This window comes from Haliotis asinina, chromosome 6 (assembly GCF_037392515.1).
Source record: "Haliotis asinina isolate JCU_RB_2024 chromosome 6, JCU_Hal_asi_v2, whole genome shotgun sequence".
NCBI lineage: Eukaryota > Metazoa > Mollusca > Gastropoda > Lepetellida > Haliotidae > Haliotis > Haliotis asinina.
The window spans coordinates 24365963-24383878 of NC_090285.1; the positions used below are offsets into that span (position 1 = coordinate 24365963).

Consider the following 17916-nt stretch of genomic DNA (forward strand, 5'->3'; position numbering starts at 1 on the left):
ACACGTAGACGCATGATCTTGCTCATTGAAAATTGAAAGCTATAGCAACAGAAATCTCTGTTTGTGTACATGGATGTCTTATGTTAGTGGGAATGTTATTACATTGTCTGGTATCTGGGTTTTACAGGCTAGTAATGTATGTTTTATTGGAGGCGTTAAATGTGTAGACATGGACAGATGGCCTTGATCTTCCTAAGATGAGGTTTTGATTGGTTTTAGGGATCGTTGAAAATATCGGAAACGACTTATTTATTATTGCATTGTAAGATTCACGTTAAACTTTGAATGTTTCATGCATACTTTTCAGAACTAAACTATGAAAGGTATCGTGGACACTCCGATGACACCTAGGATAGCAACGTTTTATTCGTCTCGGCAAACTTAGTTATGTTAATATCAAAGTCACCTGTCACCCGTATCAGCAAGTCCATGACGCCTGCCATACCTACATATCAGTCGTGTCATCAAGTCCATGGCTCCTACCACAGCTACATGTCAGTCGTGCCATCAAGTCCATGACACCTACCATACCTACATATCAGTCGTGTCATCAAGTCCATGGCTCCTACCACAGCTACATGTCAGTCGTGCCATCAAGTCCATGACACCTACCGTACCAACATACCAGTCGTGTCATCAAGTTTATGACACCTACCACAGCTACATATCAGTCGCATCATCAAGCCACTTATGTCAGCAAACACAAGACATCACTAGTAAAATGTAGTTACTCGCCTCATGTCAACTGACATAGCTTGGTTTCTCTACATGTGTCAGAACGCCAATATCGCCATGATGACCTGTTTCATACTCGGTTTGTTTTCCATGTCATCATGAGACTCCGACTTACCAACGCTGTCTTGAGCGCAGGGTCACTGCCTTCGGGCGACCTACATATTGCTGTTAAACAACCATTGAGGGAGAGTGTCTACATCCAAAACTGTTAATGCAACATGGATCGACTATTTTTTTTCTTTAACTTCCTTAAATTGAACTTGAAAAGTACAGGATCAATTCCCTCCTGAGACCAAATTGCAATCAATGATCGCGTTGAGCTAAATTTCACGGGCAACAATGCTTTTTTTCTACGACTTGTGGAACAGTGATGGAGAATGACGATGGTATCTTTCAAAATTACTTCATAGACTTGCGACGAAATAGTTAATTGTGATCTCCAGGGATTGCAAGCTGTAAGCCTGAATGTCAACCCTGTTCTTTGTGGACACCTTGTGAGAACCTTTACGCATAATAAAAAACTTTACACCATATAGCCCGTAACTCCTCTGTCGTTCATATTGCATAAAAAAGTCTTAGCTCATTACAAACGGATAAAAATGCTTAAAAAGCAATTCCACGTGGAGAAAAAAATGGCCATTGGAAACTAATTGAGCTACATTACACTTTAAATCACCACTTGTGACATTATCCTTTGTAGGATTACTAGGATATGAAGTTGCCATAGTTATCCAAAATAGATGACATGGCCTACTCCAGACCTAATGCCATCGCCAGAAATCCCATTAGTGAGCTTGATTTAACACAAACTTTGATCACATGCACTAATTAAGTTTCAATAATACGATTTAGGAGTGAACCAAGCTCCCAAGGAAGCTTAATCAGACTTAAACAATTCTTCTGTTGAGAGATGGATTCATCTGAACTAAGCGACTTAGCTCATTCTGGACATGAGCCTTTATTTGTACTTGGCATCAGCTGCTAAGCTGCAGGCGTCCGCTGTCTGGGTACTGGGTGGGAATCTCACACAAGTAGGATGGTAAGGTGAGACTCCCATCTTGGAAACATCTCATTGCGAAATACGGAGTAGCAACGAGTCAGCGCTTGGTTTTGTCATGCATCCAATGATGTCTAGACCCACAACAAGCATAAAATCAATGATTTGCAACTTTTAACAATTTGGGTACTTTCAGGGACCAACAAATATTATTTTTAGACACGGTAAGTTTATCATTCTATTAACATGGAGAAAATCAAGGAAATGTGGAAATGTTTTTCAAGTTACGTGTAATTTAAGTTGGAAATTGTACAAATTACCTGACTACGTTCGTTTTAAACTCGCCAAAAGTCACATTGATAATGACACAATCCGAGACCAATTCGTTGTATTGTACTGGCAGATAGAGATAGGCTCATGTAATTCACTGTGAACTTCACCCATCAACACCGTTGTGATCAATACGTTTATCAAAATTATTATATAATTCCGCCAAGAACGAATAATTTACGTTGGCTATAACAACCTTATTGTCAGTCGAGTAAGGCATTATGGTCAAGATGAATCAACTAAAGTTCACAATAACAACTTTATCGTGAGTTTAATCAGTAAAAACGACTATCTATGACAGCTGGAATAGGTGGAAAATGGAGACGACAGACAGCCACAAATCATATAGTGACCGTGTAATAAACTCGACGCTTATTCACTCAGGTCTTGTGTTGTGTTGGGGTTGGTAATGTGGTACCGCTTGCTAAGCGAGCTGATTACCCAAACACTGGTGTTTTAATAATATGATCAACGTTGTGTCACCTTGCTGTCTTTGGGTGATTAAACTCAGTCACTGAGATACAACTGATAGCAAAGACGAAACAATGGGAGACACACATTAAAACAGATATCATTTGAGGTGTTTGTGAGGCCAGATTTCTTTAACAGGGTGACCTGGTCCTTGACACCGGGGCGATCGCGAAGAGTCAATGAGCTATGCAGTACCTATTACCCCGCCCTGTCGCAGAAACCTCGAGATGATATTTATTCACAGTGATACCGGAAAACAGCTAAAACTTTTGTTAATTTAACGTTGAACCATTTTCTGTACATGCCATATATTGTTAGAACACTATTCCAGTCCACATTCAAAGTGTAGCAACCAAACCTGAGCATCTCTCGGAGTAAGGATTTCCCTGAATGGTGAATGTTCTTGAATACTTTTCATCGCTAAGTTTGTCTAATTTGTGTAGAGACTCTTTCGTCTAGACAGTAGAATGATTTCCATTAGCAAAATTTCAAAGTTCAGCCTTCTCCTTATTGGAAACATGATATAAAATGTTGTCTGCTATTACAATTAAACCCATATAAACGTCTTGTTGCCTAGGTTCTGGAACAGCGTTCCTAACATGAAATTACGTCTTTTGTAGGTCAGTGATATTTCAAATGGTGTTCACTTCAATGCTAACATTAGAACATTCAATAATGAGGAACCCAGTGCTCTCCGTGTTTGCATGCATCTACCGAAAGGATTTCTTAAGTGGTTGTAGTGCAGTTGGGTCGTGCGGTGAGGTAATATATCCACGTAAACAACATCCCGTACTCCGGAAACCTGCTTTGTAAGCGAGTGAGTTTAATTTTACACCACGTTAGCAATATTTCACTTATATCATGGTATGGGGACATCCGAACCGTGCCTCCACATTGTGCCCATGTGGGGAATCAGATCAGGGTCTTCGGCGTGACGACCACTAGATACCCAACCGGATTGTCTTTGCACGTGTAAAAAGGATATTGCAATCATTCGTGAGTCCTTTTATAACGGCATTTGTCATAATACAGTCCGGATCAATGAGGTTTGTGGTAGTAAAAATATACTGAGGCTATCCAGTTAGCTTTGTAAGTCCATAGAATGCATGGCGAGACGAGGTGTGGTTTTAAAATGTCCTTAGTGTATGCGACCAGCGCCTGTGACACTTTCTAATAGACTTGAGAGGAGGAAATGCATTTGGAACGAATAGCTAGAGACTGAGATGTGGACATACCAGGGAAGCACGTTTACTTAACCCAGATATGGGTAATTTCTAACTTTTCTTCACGATTGATATTCATCTCCATAAATCTGTCGCTCATGTGACACCGGTGTGACTAAAAGCAGCCTCTCATTATGGCCAGACATTAGATAAATTCAACTGAAGGGAAGCCAATATCACCTAGTGATAGGGATCTGTGGTCACCCTGGCGGATCCACAAACACAGAAATGACTGTCCGATCTGTAAGTATATATTCCCCGTCTATCAAGCTGTCATCCCAGCATGAGTGATCGCCGAAAGATCCTGGAGCCTGCTTCTTTTCTCGGTTAAGACGATTGGCAATCGGTCGACAATGATGAAAACCGGGACGGCATCTACATCATCATACCCGGTCCTAGCACCCTATCACATCCACATCGACATCATCACGTGGCACCGCTTGGCCTATCTGTTGACCGATGCGATTGAGGCCTCATCCGACGGATGTCCTGTACAGGACTGCCTGCTCCATGGTTTGGCACTAGGGGCCCGCTTAACCTTGGAGTATAAACTGTAATCCGGCAAAGACAGCTCATCGATCTGTTTGCCTTACGTGGTCTCTAGTGAGACAACAATAATTGAGAACTAACCGAGGCCGGTGAAGCATATTAAAAATGCATAGAGACCGATGACAGCAGATATTTATCTAATTACATGGAAGAAATGTCTATCGCAGTTTGATAGTATTTGTGCAGTAGATTCTGGCAAGCTCAGGTTACATGTTCACTTACATGTTCATCAAACAGGAACCTTTTTCGATCATTTGAAGCTTTGATTGCACGGACTTAACTTGTGTAAATTTGCGTTTACGTCATTCTGTTCCTCCCTCGATGTACCTCTATTGGCATGCCATCATTCTGGGCCCTGGAGTAGTAGAAGGCAGATTCAAATGAATAGGCCTAACGAACTTTAAAATAGAGGCAAATAGGTATCTAACAGATTACATCTACTGAAAGGGCCTGCCTGATTGAAATTAAATAACCTATGATCTTCTGTGGGGCTCTCGTTTTAGAGGTTTAATCTAGGAATTACCTCATTCGTGAACATGGTTGAGAAATGTGTATCTAGTTTGTAAAATAGAAGCCACTTCAAACACAGACATACACACACAGTGGCGCTGTGCAGGGAGCGCTTAGTCGGCCTCAAAACTGCTTTTACTTCAACTCGTGACTGGAATTTTCCATGTGATTTATGCCAGAGAAAACGATTTTCTAAAGACTGCTATTATTCCTTCCTTCCTTTCCTGTGTGGCGTTTTGGTACCACGGGACACAATACACACATGTAAATTATAGCATGCAAACTTTTACAGATGTTTTCTGCAGCATGAAAGAGGGTGCGGGATTATAAACTTTTCTGCTAATCCTTCAGGAAAAGGCACCTAACAAACCACATAGCAACAAGGTGTCTACAGCCGGCTGGACGAAGGAATTGGAAATCGATAAAGAGTATTAATAAACGGTCCCCGCGGGGCAATTCCCGTCTAATACTTCTCATTGAAATGCTCGTTTGCATGCATTCAATCTTCAAAGGTATAAGGGCGTTAAAAAGAAAACTTATTTCAATGCACACGAGACCATCTTGCCAACATCTTTCCTGAGGCGCCGGTTTCATTCTGTACAGATTAGGTAGATTACCCACCTACTTGGACATGTATCACGGAATCTTTCTTCAAAGAAACATACAGCCTTATACATGACCCTGAATCAAAGTGCGATATTGTGTGACAAGGCTTTTGCTTAAATGTCACCCTCCTTTCCCACTGTAGACAGCTTTGTAACGTAAATGCAGTCCCAGTCCATTATTTGACCCACTTTTGATGTTAAACAAAATGATGTCTGCGTTTAAGTTTTGTTGTATTTTGTGAAAAAAGAAATAGGAAAACACTTGTTATGTTGCAGGATCGTGTGGAAAATGTTCCGTCTCGAAATAAGCCATTATCTGAAATGATTGCGGCTGATTGTCAGGCCGCTTCAGGCGGAATGATCTGGTAATTGTTTTTTTGTCAGACAACAAACGCAACATTAAAAGCACCTTCCATTACCGCTGTAAATATTTGTCTGTTGTAAATTATATGTGTGCGGTGTTGTATGAAGTCGTTCGTGGAAAGACATGAGCATCTAAATGTACAACGTTACAATGAGCATTGACAGAACCTCAATGCATTCTATGAGGTGTTGATGTCAAACACTGTCGACCACAATTTCAATACTAATGACGTTTTACTGGCGGAGGAATAGATAAATGCAAATAGCACCAGTTCCCGGTTATGCAGGTGTAAAACAGAGTTTTCCAAGGGAAGCACTTTACAGTGGCCTGTTGTATTGATCACGAGCCTAATGAAGTCAACATTATGCTGCTTTACAGAAGCCATAGCGATATTTGTTTTACTGGCACCATCGTGCTCTGCTGCAAATAAAACGGACCCATGCTGTTCCTCAACCTTGTACTTGTGTGTTTTGATGTAAATCTGCCGTGTATGAAGTCAACTAATGTTGTCAAGATTACCAGCTAGTTTACAGAACTGAGTAGGACTATTCGATAGAACAGGTTGAACACGGCTGATTGCAAATCATGCGAACCACGCTTTTGTACGATGAATGAAAAATTGAAAGGTTTTCGTCTGTGTGCAAGATGAGCGATGTAGTCAGAGATTTCATAAACACATTCATCATCATTTCCAGATTGGAAGTGTTTGATTTAGGTGGTGATTATGGACAGGCTACAGACGTCTGATACATCTTGATCGACCAAGGAACGGTTAATTTGCAATAAGTACCCGAAACACATTTGGTTAAGCCTGTTTATAATGTCGCCGTTTGTTCCTCCTATTTATTGGCATCATGGCGAGTTGACATTAGATATTGTCTAGTAATGTATGTGGCCAGATGTCCTTTATAGTAGAGTGTGTCTAGCAATTTGCGAGAGTGATATAAATAGTGGCAATACTTAGTCTTAGTCAAGTTCCAAAGTAGTAACATTCCTGCATGGTTTACGTCTATTTATGAGTTTGACGCACGGAAGCGCATTAACTGAATATAGCGTATGGATATATTTAATGATTATAAACAATATTGTGCCTACAGTGTGTAATGTAAAGTACCTGGTATGTTATTATCCCGCAGAGGCTTTACTGTTTATCAAGACAATTATCATGATGGACATATTGTCTTTAAAGTATATAGTATTGATGTACTAATAACATGCAGCTAACTCTGCTCAACACACAAACTGATTGAAATACGTTACGTATTATTTTGTGAAGAGTCAAATCTTCATGTAAAGCACTCATGCAAATTTTCATCTACGGCTGGATCTCCAGTAGTTAGCCAACTAACTGGTCATATTGGATTAGAAATACACATCCTTTCTATGGACAAAGCAGTTCTATTCACAGACCGTTAAGTTCTCAGTTCTGAAGTGGTTATCGTGTTGTGGTTACCTGCTTAGAATTTACCTTGCAATTGTTTGATAGAAATACATGTACATACAAGCATATCACATACCCCAGCTTTGGTATTTTTAACCAGCAACCTCTGCTTTTTGTGCGAGGCGGCTAACAGGATGGGGTAGTCAGACGCGCTGTCTCGGTAGATACATCACATCGTATTCCAAATACGTAGATTGGTGTTCATAATATCAGCCACTGGATTATCTGGTCCAGACTCGATTACTTACAGGACCGACGCCATATAACTGGGATATTCCTGAGTGCGGTATTAAATAACAAACTAACAAAAAGGAATGACGTGTTGTATCCATCCTTATTGAACCTTTGGACTTTGTTTACACCTTACGCAGTTACGAATATTGTTGAAACCTATCATCGTTATTCGCACTCAGTCCACAATGGGAAGTTAGATGTCCATACCATGAGTCCACGCAAAGAGGTCGGATACCAAGCATCAGGTTTAGTTACGTCAATGAGCTGAGATAAGGAAGAATATCAAATATGAAAATCACTGAATCACATCAATCAAAGTTACATTCGTAAAATACGACGGCACGAAGCAGAGACATGTGCCTATGCAAAACATAGATCTGTGAAAGACATTAAAGAATAAATGGGACCATCAAATGCCTGACACAATATCGGAACACGCATTGTGCCTAGAGCCCAGTGTCAACTGGAATAGATGCTCCGCCGTCAGCAAGTCTTGGCCACTGTGAAGCAGAGCCTGTGGGTGTTTGCGGGAACATCATCACTCCCGTTAGATAATTGTGTCTGACAGTAGACACTGGAATCCATGGACTGGTCCCTTTGAGACACGGGTGTGAATCTTGAAGGCATGTGTCTGTGAAGAATTGAGGATATGTTACTTTCATTTCTTATACTTCGACAAGGCTTAATTGGAATCATTACAAGGACATTTGCCATGCTTTACATCGCCCAAACGTACGATAAGGTCATCGTCATCACCTGATTCACGCGGGACATATTAACACACGTTTCCGAATGTAACCTGTGGACAACGAAACATATGCCTCCAAATGTAAGCTAGGATAAGCTGCAACCACTGCCTCACATTGTACGTTAAGGACACTCGAAACAGGCGTCTTCGAATGTAAGCAGGATCAGATGTAACCACTGCCTCCTAATATAAGCTGGGTAAACTGCAAACACTAGTGTAAGCTAGGATCAGATGCAACCACTGCCTCTGAGGGTAATCTGGGGACAGATGAAATATAATTTACTTTTCCAAATGAAAGCTCGAAACCCCCGCAACCAATGACTCTGAACGTAAGCTAAAACACCTGCACTACACGCATGAGAAGCTGGGGGCAAGTGTTATAATTACTCATGCCTCCGATTGTAAGCGAGGGACACGAAGCACATCTGCTTCCTAATCCCAGGGTATCTGTCACACTTGCTTCCATACTCAACACACTGTCCAGTAGCAACAACAACACCACTGCTGTACTGATGTACCACTGCACCACTGCTGAGGGAGATGATGTTCCCTCATGGTGACGTCACCCCCACCGCCACCACTTAATCAGCAGACACACATCACAGATGTTAGGGTTAGGGTGATCATGACATTTACCATGTCATATGTAACTGTGATATGCAATTATAACCATGACTGCTTTTGTCAGGCCCTATTAATTCTTAAAAGCAATATAACTTTAAGCGTCTGTACCCAGGGGAATGCAGTGGGTGTGAATCCGAGTGTCCGTGGGATGTGTTGTGAAGTGATAGAAGTGTTCGCACGTCAGGTTGAGATGTCAATTATTTACGTTAGCTGTTGAGGAAAGAATCACTTGACAATTATCTATGTCAGTAGAAACAAGACGAAGGTCCCTAGGGAATACACCCAGATAGTGCGACCTTTGTTTTGACGTTTCTCATGTCGGCATAGATCGACATTGCACCTGTCGAAATGGGACTTCATCAACTCAGGTGTTCCTAATAGTAATTTTCTTGTGGGATTCGACAACCTCCTCTGTGGTTTTGGAGCTTCTGCTGTTCGGGGATGACTGGGTACATTGCTCTGACATTGAAAGAAACTGCAACTTCAAACGGGGATAAAGTCAGTTTAACACAAACGGCGTCGATGTGAGATACGTGCAATGTGGAATCCCTCAGGGGTTAAGTGTATCAAAAATAGGTCCCGTAGGTTTAAGAAAGTGATGACATGTTCATTCAGGCTTTTTTATTGCTGCCGTTTACTAAGCATGATGGAAACAAATTATGACTAATGGCCATAGCTTTCCGCGGTTATTTAACAAATGGGAGGACACAGCGGCCTCGAAAACTAATTTTCCAGGATAAAATGGAATTTTTTAGAATTTCTTTTTAAAATATTGCTCACAATTATATTTTAGTTATCTGTTGTGGCTGTGGGCATTAGAGGAAATGTAGTAAATTGGTGTTTCTTGGATGGTTAAACCAAATAATAGCACACATAATTCGCTTTAACTGCCTTTTCCATAACCAACCCTGTCTAGAGTGATTGATGTGATAGAAATACGTAACTTTGAGAAGACATAGTGTTCCGTATAAGTGTGATATTACTTTGTGTACAAAGAAATTGGTGCAGATTACGATTGTTACAACCACTGCGTATTTTTTCAGTCAGTACCTCACGGATAACAACTCCGCTATCATATATGATCATCATACCGTTGTCAAGCAAGAGTGGAGTAACACAGCATAAATCAGATTTGTATGCAGCAAGAGAGATTAAATAAAACACGTGTCATGAACAAGTCGCATTATATATGATAAAGAAGTTGTCGTCCATAGAGTATCTCACTTTCATATTACTCAAACAGAATATCGGAGGACGTAATCACCGTAAGGTAAAGTGAGATACGATTAGTACAATTGCATACTTCTTTAAGGTAAAAAATAATAGTTTAAATGATAACTTCTAATAAATAATAAATTACTGACTGGGTCGAGGATAGAATTACCACACATTCATGGGCTCAATATTCAGTACTCTCTCTACAAATATACAAAACGCATAAAGCAACAGAACTAGTACACAGGAGACATGTGCTGGAATTTCATTAATTTACGCTGGGCGTATCATGCAATTGTGGTGACCATTTTCTGTAAAAATTGTAATACATGTTTATGTTCATTGTCAATAAACCTTTCTGTATTGAAAATATCTCCCAATAATTTTACGAATGTATCCAATAATAATTGTTGCATGGAAATATTTTTTACCAGCAAGAAGTATGTCGTATTGTTTATTAGGTCGGTATTATTTCCAATTAAGACTACATTTTGTTCATCATCCACTAATTTTATTCCGAGTTCTTATTTTTGTATTGATCAGTTTAAGTTCGAAGTCAATCACTTTAATCTGTTTTGTACATCGTAAGTGCAGTCTTGGAGCAAGGCTATTTAATCAGCTATAGTTTGAAACTGTACACCATGGAAGCTAGTGATAATAGTGTCTGTGTATTGCTGGTTAGCCTTTCACGTGGATGGTTTAAAACAATGAACCTGAGTGAAACCAGACGCACGTAGCCTCTGAATTCGTTATAGCTTAATGCATCACTACTCACTGAGTAAGAATGTACAACCCTGTGTGTCTAGGGACAACTCCCTTCTGCATGGAATAGAGTTAGCATGACTCATAAGAAGCCAGCTGCTCTGTTTCCAATGCAGTCGAACATCAGACACTCACTCACACATAATGACACTTCTATACTGCTCTTCATATAAACGTTCCCGAGATCATTATCCATGTGGATTTTTGTAGGTGTGATCTTTATCTTCTAAAGATGGAATAGTTACCGCTAAATACATGCGTAAGTTACAACACACACACACACACACACACACACACACACACACACACACGTGGCTGCTTCCAATACATGCAAAACGTTCGTGAAACACATACGTAGATTATTTTCGAAAACGTTTCCATTAGGTTTAAATGTCAAAATAACTGTGAAAATCTAAAGAATGAGCCTCTCTTATGTCAACTAGATCGTTGGGTACATTTAGAACTATATACTCCTTGCAGTAAACCGGTTTCCAACGGGATCTGATTCTGTATTCTGTAAACATGTCGTCCGTATCTCCATTGTCATCGTCCCAATCAGACCGTTGTCACAGCAAAACTGTATTGACTCTATCGTTAGAGTAGCGGTCCCTCAATCATTCAGGAGTCCAGCATTCTGTGCTTTTTTTCCACAACAAATACAAGCTTTGTGTTGGAAACTCATCATTGCACCGTGTCTTAAATCGCAGGATGAAACAAAAGGAAAGAGCTACATACTACCTTTGTAGAAAGGTCAATAGTAGTTTAAAAGGTCATTACCGGCTACGTTCGATTTAAGAAACATTAACAATTGATTTAAAAACAACAAATGTGCAGAGAAGCAATTCATTGTCCCGGACAAAATTGAAAATCGAACTATAAATCTTTTGAATTGACGTGATGTTTTCAGAACTTAATGTGGGTTATGTCCACTGCCACATGTGACCACAACAATAACCACGTTTATAATTGTAGATAAAAGAGCTTGATATTCAAGACTTTTCATATTTAAAAAGCATATATATAAAGCTCAAAATGAAAATGTCAATGACATGCATAAGATTGCATGTATACACTGTCTATAATGTCGGTATATTTTACATTAGAAAGGTCAATTGCTAACATTTTAAAAGGATATAAAATATCATTCTAACCGGGTTATGTTAAATGTGTTCGTTGTTCGATCCTCTGTCCTGCTGTGTGGTGTAGTAGATAGTGTGCCTGCCCAGGAAGAGGAGTGTATGTGGTTCGACCCATTGTCCTTGTGGTTTAGTTGATAGCGCGACTGCCCAGGTAGTGGAGTGTACCTTATTCGATCCCGTGACAGTGGCATTTGAAAAGGCGTGGACAGATTTTTCACCCTTCCTGCGCTAGGCTGTAAGTGATAAAGGATGTATTTCCAGTCTCGAAGTGAGAAGAGTATACTCTGAAGACAATATCAATGTGAATGTGCAGCTAGAACTATAAAAAACTAGGTAGCAACTGCATGCGCATGCGTGTGACTTTTATGTCCAACGACTAAAGCAAAGTTAAATAAGAACGACTTAACAGATTTCCGCAATCATAAGAAATATTTGCAAACACCAGAAGGCGTTATATATTATCAACTCGTATTTATGGGTCACTTCACATAGTGATGGTTTAGGGATACACAAAACATGCGAGCACATCCTGCCCCACCGGTCACAAACATACAAAGGCAAGTTCACCTAAATAGAACTCGAGAAATAGTAATTTCTTGGGAGACCTTTTGGTCTCTCATGCGCCACATTATAATTTTACTGTGGTCATAAATGTTAGTCACAGAATATGTTAGGAAGAGATGTATGGTGGTTTTTAAATCAAATTTTGAACATCGAATCCAATTTCACCTCTCTAATTCTTCTGCTTTCACCAACAGTATGCCATCTGGTCGAGTGGAATACAGTAGCAGCATTCGGACCCAAAGATCCCACCTTGGCTGGCTTCGTCAACTCCTTGTGTACTTCTGTCCAGATTCCCCATGTAGAGCTGAGACTGGACACAGCCGCAGACCACCTCTCGGGCAAGACCATCAACCTCTACCCCAATGTGGAACAGCTCAGTAAAGCCTTCACCGACCTCATCCGATACTACGGGTGGAAGCAAATGCTGGTCATCTATGGAAACACGGAGGGTAGGCATGTTCATGTTTCTTACTCCAGTGCGAGTTATTTAGGGTCACTTTCTGGTGAATCATTGTTCTCGATTTAGATTCTTTGATAATCTGTCACAAGAATGGCATTCATCTCTACATAATGCAACCAAGTGGACTCGTGACTATCCGGGGTAGAATAGACCTTCAGCAACCCATGCTTGCCATAAAAGGCGACTGTGCCTAACTGAGGCGACTAACGGGATCGGGGGATCAGACTCGCTGACTTGGTTGATGTCAGCGGTTTCCAATTACGTAGATTGATGCTCATGCTGTTGACCACTGGATTGTCTGGTCAAGACTCGATTATTTACAGACCGCCGCCATATAGCTGGAATACTCACTCACTCACTCACTCACTCACTCACTACAGCCAAGTATTCTAATTATACACTTTTCGAATCCCTCCGAAACGGGGAGACTTAAAACTTATCGCGGAGATATTGCGCATATTTTAGAAACCGTTTGACGAAGTTTACACTGTAATGAGAGATGGTAGTTTTAAACCTAGATATGAAATTGGTAGATGTAACATTTTACTATATTGTAAAACCTACCTTGATATACAGAGTACATTTGTAGATAAAACTTTGGAACATCCTCTATCACAACACCGTCTTGTTAATCAAATGTCATAATAACTTACGTTTATTTCATATAATGTTACTAACATAGAAAAATATGACGTTTTTTCTGTAACACTAATACAATCTCATGCAAAAATCGTATTTATGAATGTACTTATGACCCGAGCCCTGTGACTGAATAAAATGCCTTTCTGAAACATTGTTCTCGATTGCTCAGTTGTGTTGCGCAGCTTTCGACACATACATGAAGTAAATAATCGAATCTGGACCACACATTTCGATATTGACACCATAATCATTAATGAAAGCAATTAATATCATACCACGATAAGTGCATAACCAAGTGCGTAAATAGGTCAATGAGTCTGACTACAATATCCCGTTAGTCTCCTCTTACGACAAACTCAACTCGCTGAATAGTATTTCTAACGCGGATGCCAAAGTTTGTTTTGTCTGTAAGATTCTTGTCAGATTTTTGCGGATTTAAGATAAAAGAAACGTTTGATTTTTTTCATGGTCTTAAGACACATTATTAATTTTATGTCATATTGAAAATTTCCCCTTTGATAGTTTATTTTTTATGCATAGTTTCGTATTAACAATCAAATATGAAATTACGAAATAAATGAGTTTCAATAAAAGTTTTCTTTAGATTCTAAATGTTACAACCTTTGAAATGACTGATATATTTTCTCTACAAGGAACAGAGGCAGACATGTGTGTCCTACGCATGCGCAATCCTACAGACATCTATTTTTCGTTTTCCACGGCGATAAGGGCCGTAACACTACTTTAAGTACATGAAAGTGCGCAAAAACACATTCAGTAGGAATTGACTTGAATTTGAATTTATGAATATTGAATCTTTTACCTTGAGAATTATTATTTGCAAAACAAACCATGATATCTCATATCATATTTTTCTTAAGAGGCCATGTCTGAAGATTAATCAGCCTTTTGAGACATTCCGAGAATTGCTGTTGGAGGCCTTCAGACTTGAGAACGCTGTACATTAAAAGTCCGATATCAGCCACGCGAAGCCACAATGCGCTTCTTAACAACTCGACCCTATCAAATGACCCACACTGAATTGATGTGCCTGTTCAAGCTCATTGCGTTTTATCACGGGCGATAGTGCATCCAAACGGCACATCATCAAACTCATACTAACATTGTCCCGGATGGAGCATGAATGCAGTTTGTATGGAATATTACCCCCGGGGCAATAACTTCCGAATCAATAACAAATATGCAAGTCAAACCTGTGAAATGTGGCTTGCCTCCCAGCCGCAAGCAATCGGGAACTTTCATCCTTTAGGCCAAATTAATTATAGGGGATTAGCGTCTTTTGCATGGCTTCTCTTTGATCGGCAATGCCCGAGGCGGTGAACACAGAGGATCGTTTACCACTAATTATATTGTATAATCACTTTTGTAAAAAAACCTGATGACGATTTTACGAGAATGGGATCGTTTTAAGAAGATATTTCAGGAACCTGAGTAATTTCAATTTAAACATTCCAAGCTTCCCACTTATTGGATTATGTTGTGACAAACCATATAAATAGGTGTTTTAGGACTAACCTTTTATCACACCTCCAGGGAGAACAAACATCATATTCTTCATTGGCAGTGCCCAAGTTCAACGTTTATAACACGGCTAGTCTCTAACAGTCTGAGATTAAGATTACCTTTACCAGGACAAGAAAAACGTTATTGAGATATTTTTTACAAGAGATCAACATTCTCGGTTCCTCCTCTGCTTGAACACCCTTCTGTAATCTTTTCGTTTGTTACGCTACACCTTAATGTTTGTTATTTGAGAGAGGGAGAGTTTGATGTCATGCTTCTGGTGAAGTTAGGTGTCTTGCGATTCGCAGTCTTCTTTATCTTTAACGTTGTTCGATTTGTAACTTCTTCAAAATGATCAAGGATGTACCAACATCACAGTAAATTCAAACACCAGTGAACTGAATTATATGCAACAGTTTTGAGACAGTATGGAACCATGTTAACAATAATGTAATGTGGGTTAGTTGTTTTCGAACAGGACTCAGTGACTGGGTTAAGTTTTACTCTGACTGTAGCAATAATCAAGTCGGGGGGACACCACAAATGGGTTTTCTACATTGACCCCACGTGGGTAATAAACCCTGCTCTTCAGTTTGACGAAGGGCCACTTTACCTACTAGACTACCCTGGCGCATCTATGTAAGGGGAATGAATTAACGCACCACGTCAACCGCTTTGTTTCAGATCTGATGAAGGTTCAGAGCGTTATTCGTGGCAATTTTGAAACATCGTTTGATATAATGGTCCGCCAGGTTGACTACAGGAATATGAGAGACGTTCTGAAGGAGGCCAAAGAAAAGAAGTGGACAAATATGCTTGTAGATCTAAACCTTAACTATACCAGTCTCTTAATGAAAATGGTATGTATAGTTGCAAACATTGGTATCAATTATTTATGTTATGTCATTTGTTATGAACTGTATAATCAACAAACAGATAACGGTACTATTCAATCATCAGGACATTTACTGGACTTTGAAATCTTTGATAAGTGCTCTACACACATTTTGTGACTCTTTTACAAATGTAGCATGAAACCTATGTTTTACACATGCTCCTGTATGGTGACAAATAATCATATAAGGTATATATTTCAGGCCTTACAAGAAGGTATGATAGATCCCTATCATCATTATATTCTTACCAATTTGGTAAGTAGCGTGTTGCACAATCTTTTCTCGCGTGTATCCGTACCAAACGCAAGCACATGATGTGCTTGTATGTACATATATCTATGTCAAACGATTCCAAAATAAGAGTCTCAACATTTGCAAACAGTAACATCATTCTTTTTCTAACAAATAATTCCTGTGTAATAGTTCATAATCCATTACTGCCAACACATACTCATAAATCATGGTTTGTTTACCTTTGCAGGACATTGAGTCAATAGATATGGAAAACTACCGATACAACTACGTCAATCTCACCGGCTTCCGCATGGTAGACCCCAACAATGACTACGTCAGGGACGTCATGAAAGCTATGGAAGTCTATGAAATTCAAACAAATAAAGTCATGCTCAACAAAAGTGGTTACTTATCACTACCAGTGAGTATAAACATTTAAGTTCCCGTGATGCACTGTCAGAATGTATCAATCCGTCCTTCAGAACAACTCGAAGGTCGTTTTGCACGTCTGTGCATGTACTGATTTACCAGTAAATATACTGATAATATCGGAATTATGTGGGGAAGTGGGGAATTTCGTCAATAAAAAGAAAGAAAAGAAAGAAAAGAAAGAAACAAACAAACAAAAAAACACACACACAAACAAAAAACCAACCCCCCAAAAACATAATCATTTTCCTTTTGCTTCGAACTAGGAGAAGAAAAGACGTCTTGCCTTTTTATTGAAGACAAAGTGTCCAAGGAATACATTTTGTAATGTTAACCTCAAACAAATATCCCACCCCTCCTTCCTGAAAAGGAAACAATTGCTCTTGACTTTGTATGTTTTTTTCAATAGATCATAAATACCTAAAATTTGCGGTTAAAAGATGATATATGACATATATGTATTATATAAAACCAAATATTTTAAAATATTGTTCATACGTATCGATTCACATTTGTGGTTGTGTTTGTTTGTGATGATGATGATGACTTCAGTGGTGAGGAAATGCTGTTCTGTGACAAATGATTTGGTATTTCAGCACGAAGCCGCCTTGATATTCGACGCTGTGCATTTACTCGCGAAAGCCTTACACGAACTCGACAAGAAATCCATCCTCCGCCCGGTCAACACAAGCTGTGACTATCCTCTGCCCTGGCCTTCTGGCCCAAACCTATACTCATATCTGAAACAGGTACATGCAGTAATATACATGCGTATAAAACATTTATGTTATGTTACGTTATTGATTCCATACATATAGACTGCTCCACGCCCTTCAATTCTTCATTGTCGTATCCAGCGCGCAACAGATGTATCAGTAATATTCTCAACAGAAATTGCACAAAATCGTTATTAAATGGGAACTGCAATATCTAAATAACATAACATTATTACATAACATTGACCACACACAATCTGCTGTAAACTGTGGTATCAAAACTGACGCAGCGTTGCTGTATGTAATTGGAATTGCTTCCTTTGTATGCGATTCTAGAACACTGGCCATGTTTGTTTCCTAACATGAACATCTAGAACACAACCGAACAGAACGTGACACGGGGAAACATGTTTGACAGATCGCCAAAGGGATAAGTGTGAAATAAGATATCTGTCAAATACATTATTTGAATTGTCTCACGTGCATTTGTCTTCGTAATAACTA

The 17916-nt window shown here is 39.5% G+C and overlaps 1 protein-coding gene across 3 annotated transcripts in view; it reads left to right on the forward strand.

The window, feature by feature from the left end:
• The window catches only part of LOC137287183 (glutamate receptor ionotropic, kainate 2-like), a 131769-nt gene that overhangs the window by 84456 nt on the left and 29397 nt on the right, over positions 1 to 17916 (forward strand). For all 3 annotated transcript variants that reach the window (XM_067819357.1, XM_067819356.1, XM_067819358.1), the window contains 5 exons: positions 12706 to 12960; positions 15822 to 15997; positions 16235 to 16288; positions 16515 to 16688; positions 17293 to 17445. In XM_067819357.1, the coding sequence (XP_067675458.1) occupies positions 12706 to 12960; positions 15822 to 15997; positions 16235 to 16288; positions 16515 to 16688; positions 17293 to 17445 (812 nt within the window). The remainder of the gene's footprint in view (positions 1 to 12705; positions 12961 to 15821; positions 15998 to 16234; positions 16289 to 16514; positions 16689 to 17292; positions 17446 to 17916) is intronic.